This window comes from Seriola lalandi, unplaced genomic scaffold (assembly GCF_002814215.2).
Source record: "Seriola lalandi dorsalis isolate HSWRI2012SDOR001 ecotype SW California unplaced genomic scaffold, Sedor1 jcf7180002054907, whole genome shotgun sequence".
Lineage (NCBI taxonomy): Eukaryota > Metazoa > Chordata > Actinopteri > Carangiformes > Carangidae > Seriola > Seriola lalandi.
The window spans coordinates 252478-257477 of NW_019525459.1; the positions used below are offsets into that span (position 1 = coordinate 252478).

The 5000-nt window shown below is 46.5% G+C and overlaps 1 protein-coding gene across 1 annotated transcript in view; it reads right to left on the reverse strand.

Moving 5' to 3' along the window:
• Nucleotides 1–5000, reverse strand: part of mgat4b (alpha-1,3-mannosyl-glycoprotein 4-beta-N-acetylglucosaminyltransferase B) — a 78699-nt gene that overhangs the window by 35539 nt on the left and 38160 nt on the right. Inside the window, exon 5 of the mRNA XM_087169688.1 lies at nt 3651–3908. Within this exon, the coding sequence (XP_087025814.1) occupies nt 3651–3908 (258 nt within the window). The remainder of the gene's footprint in view (nt 1–3650; nt 3909–5000) is intronic.

Genomic DNA, 5000 nt, shown 5'->3' on the forward strand with positions numbered 1-5000 from the left:
TTCCCACTCGAACACCAACAACAACTTGAGCAATCGATGACATCAGAGTTCAGCCCCCCTCTCAGCCAATCAGGGCGCAGGTGGGCTCCCAGTGGGACCCAGTCATCTGGCTCCAGAGGTCGCCGTGGGGTCACACATGTTTCGGCCGGTCTCTGAGGAGAGATTGTGGTTTGTTTTGGCGACCTGGAGGTGCCAGCTGGGTGGAGCTTATACCAAAGAGCTCAGTGCTAACGAGGAGCAGACGCAGTTCAGAGCTGCTCTCTCTCTCTCTCTCTCTCTCTCTCTCTCTCTCTCTCTCTCTCTCGGTTTGTCAGAGTCCGACACAAACACTGGAAGCTGCTCGTGCGTCATGTCTTTACTTTTGAGAGAAAAACCTTCTTCTGCGATGTTCAAGTTTTCCTCCAAAGATCTTCTCTGATGCTGAAACCTCTGAAACAATCATCTCCACAACCAGAGCTGGAAGAGTCTGTAGTTCAAACTGTGGGTCATGTGACGAACTTGGACTCGAAAATCCAAATCCATTCAGTCCAACACCAACGAGAATCGCCTCCTCGTGGCCGTATCCCTGCACCGCTCCCTGTTTATCTAGAGTCATGTAAAATATGAACAATCTATGTGACATTTTGACATTATGAAGTGTGAAGTCTTGAGTAACGGCTAAAAAGTGTTCCAAGGTCACCGTGACCTTTGACCTTTAGCCACCAAAATCGAATCAGTTCATCCTCGAGTCCAAATGGACATTTGTGCCAAATGTGGAGGGATTCCCTAGAAGAGTTCTGGAGATATTGCGTTCACAAGGCCAAAATCATAGTTTGTGAGGTCACTACGGCCTTGTCCTTTGACCCTTGACCTTTGACCCCCAAAATCTAATAATTTTCATCCTTGAGTCCAGATGAATGTTTTTGCCAAAGTTCCTTCAAGGTGTTTCAGAGATATTGTGTTCAGAAAGCCAAAATCACCTTATGTGGGGTCACCACGACCTTTGACCTTTGACCCCCAAAATCTGGACCAGGACTCCTGGCTCTTCTGGTCTCTGAAGATCTCTGACACTCTGACTGTGTTTGGACTCGTTGTCCTGCTGCAGGATGAAGCAGTTTGAAGGGACGTCCGGCGTTCCCGCTCTTTTTGCTCTGTGTTTTGTCTCCACCAGCTCCTGAGGGAAACACCTGGCTCTTTACCTGAGCAGGAAGTGGACGGAGGGATTTTTCCCGCTTTAACACGTCTGAAATAAAGATCTGAACCGAACCACAGAGACTGAGTGAGAAGCTACAACCTCGTTATAAAGCTTCATGTTGTTTTAAAGGCAGAAAACAGCTTCGTCTCTCTCGTTGTCCGGGACGCTGCAGATGTTCTGACAAACACACCTGACATCACACCTGTTCGTGTGTGCGGTGGATCCGCAGGAGCCTCGGAGGATTCGTGTTCATGTGCCGTGTTCTGTCACGTGTTCCTCAGTACGACACGCTTCGGTCATGTAATATTCATGTGACACGTCTCCACACTTTAAAAGCTTTAAGTGCTTCCACTGCTCATTGTTCATCTGCAAAAAAAACAAACCCGGCTGAGGAGGAGGAGGAGGAGGAGGAGGAGGAGGAGTTTACTCTTCGTCTGTGGACATCGGACCTGGACCCAAAACACTGTCTCCAGTCTGACTCACAGAGGGGCGGAGCCTCAGTCTGGATCCATCAGCCAGGAAATAAAACAGGAGAGGAAATTGAAAAGTGTGTCTGGGAGATAAAACAAAAAACCCCGGGGGAATTTAAAATATTATATCAGAAAGAAAAGAGATATCACGATGACAAATGGAGACACAAATGAAAACAAACTCAGGGAGCAGCAGAAAGACGCTGCTGGACTGAAGCCCTCCAGACTGGTCCAGGAAAACGTCTGGTCCACCCCAGTGTGGATGGGGGTTTACTCCCACGGAGAGAGTCCTGGCGTCCACGTTACTCCTGAGCTTTCGAGCGCCAACAACGGAGACTTTTGGTTGCGATTCAGTCGGGACGTGCAGAGTCGACAGACTCCTGCGGTCGCTTCCTGATTGGATCTTATGAGAGAAGACACTCTTCCTTGATTCGTGGATTTGATTGACAATGCTCCCGGTGTCGCTGTATTTACTTTACGACGACTCCCAATCTGTGTTTTTCTGCCGCCATGACGCCTCGGACTCGTGTGTCACTTTCAGTAACAGGTCCACCTCGTCAAGAAATGTCTGGCACACCAAGTCAGTTTAATGTGCGAGAACATTTTTAAAACATGTCAGCTCCAAACACGCCCCTCCTCTTTGACCATATTTGGATTAGCTGGAAGGTAGGGGGCGGAGTCAGACACTGCCAAGATTGCGACGGTGAAGCAGCTCACTTTGACATTTAAGCATCAGTAGAGAGTGAAAGTGAAGAAAGTGAGTATTTTATTATATATATATTTATATTGTTATTTATCATTAATTGTTTATTATTATTTTGTTGACTTTGTTGAGCTGTTGTATCAATGTAATTTAGATGCACTTGTGCAGTCTGCTTTGACAGCACTGTATCTGACGACACTCACGTCCATAAAGCTTTAGATTTGAAGTGAGTATTTCATTGGTGCCTGATTCACACGGCGACATCACACTGTAGGTCTTTAATAACGTCAGTGTGTCAGTGTTTAGTTGGAGGTTCCTCGTGTGTGTTTACACTGGATTTTACAAACGGAGACATTTTGGACGTGTCATTATAAAAAGGTGAAAGTGGGACAGACGTGTGATTTCACGGTCTGTGTGGCAGGTGAGTGATTGTGTAAGTGATTGTGTGAGACGCAGTAACAGAAGAAGTGGAGCTGAGGTCAGTTCGAGTCTCCTCCAGTTTCTCCTCTTTCCTCTCTAACCACTGACTCCGGCGTCTCCCTGAACACCGACGACTTCCTGCTCGTCTCCGTTGGTCCGACCGAGTTCAGTCATTTCCCAAAACGGCTTTTGTCAAACAAACAGGAGGAAGCAGAGTGTGTGTGTTGGAGACTGTGGGAGAACGAGCGACGGTGAGTGTGTGTTCACGTGATGAAGGAGCAGATCTCCCACTGCAGAACGGACACTCACTGATCTGCTTTCATACTTAGTGGATGATAATAGAGTCTTTAAAAACTCTGTGTCTGTGAGGTTTGTGAGATTTATGTTCGGTAAGAACCGATGACATCACAACAGTTCAAAGTTCAGTTCACACATTGAACTCAACTCGTCCAGCTCCATGTCTTCTGTTTCTGTGTCTCCGGTCCGTCTCGTTCTCGTGGACACGATGTCTCAGTAACATCGTGACGGAACTTCTTCAAATTCTGCACAAACATTCACTAGGACTCAAAGATGAGTTGATTAGAATTTAGGAGACAAAGGTCAAAGGTCACAGTGACCTCACGTTCTTGTGAATGCAATATATCAGGAAAGTCCAAAAGGAATTTCATCACTTCTGTCACTGTGACGTTTTTGACCATAACACAAATTCATTCATTTAACTCAAATGTTTTTAAGAACAAAATGAAGCGATGACATTTTATTTCCAAAAGGTCAAAGGTCGACTTAACTGTGACATCATAATGTTCTGTAAAAACACTTCTGGTCTTTATTCAACGCTGTGACTCAGGAAGTTGAAACATGAGGAGAACACGTTTCCTGATACTTGACTGGTTGGTTCTAGTTTCATGAGCTTTTCCAGCTCCGGCCCCGGCCCCAGCTCCGGCCCCGGCTCCTGCTCCGGTTCCGGTTCCAGCTCCGGCCCCGGCCCCAGCTCCGGTTCCGGTTCCAGCTCCAGCCCCGGCCCCGGCTCCGGTTCCGGCTCCGGCTCCGGCCCCGGCCCCGGCCCCGGCCCCGGCTCTGGCGTCATGTTGCTGTGAACTACTATAGAGTCACACTCTTCACTCACGCCGCTGTGAGGGTGCTCATCACACAAACGACATGTCACGACGCAGGAAACAGATCGGTTTACTGATGTCATTAAGCAGAGAGTAAATGCAGCAGTACAGGTGAACTATAGGTGTAATGGAGATTTTATTTGGCTGTAAATGATGCAGCAGCTCAGGATCCACCGCGGTCACCAGCTGCAAGACGAGCTGTGATTGCTGCCGTAAAAACACACTTCTTCTTCTTCTGATGTTTTTAGTGGTTGACACGTTCATGTTCATGAGCTGTAAACAGACCACGCTCTTTCAGCCTGTTCACGTGAAACCAGAGAGTTAACAGACGGACTACGACACTGGTTTGGATCTGTGCTTGAGAACTGACGACAAAGAGAACTACATTCGCCTCCTCGCGGTGGTATCCCTCCGCCAACCAGCCAAGTATCAGGAAATATGTTCACAGTCTCCAATTCCTGAGTTACAGTGTTGAATAATGACCAGAACATTATGATGTCAAGTGAAGATGACCTTTGACCTTTTGGATATAAAATGTCCTCACCTCATTTTATCCTTAAAGACATTTGAGTTAAATTGTGTCATAATTAGTGAATGAGTTTGGGAGTTATGTTCAAAAATGTGTTTTGTAAGGTCACTGTGACCTTAACCTTTGACCTTTGACCACCAAAATCTAATCAGTTCCTCCTTCAGTCCTAGTGAAGGTTTTTTGCCAAATTTGAAGAAGTTCCCTCAAGGCGTTACTGAGATATCGTGTCCACGAGAATGAGACGGACGGACAGAGGTCATACGTTCAGTCCTCTCAAAGTTCAGTGACAAAGATGATTTATAATAATTCATATAAAATACTGCTGCAGTGACAAAGTGTGTTCAGTGTGAACATGAACCTGCTGCTTGTAAAGAGTCACGTGCTCAGAGTGAAATAAAGGTTCAGAGTTTGAATATCAGACGAGACGCTGTCGTCACAATATGAGACGACAGCTATGACACAGAGTGACCTTCATCACTGTCTCTCACACACACACACACACACACACACACACACACACACACACATGATGTGATGTAAATGAGCATACACTCTATACTTTATAATTTCACATCTCAAACGTTTCAAC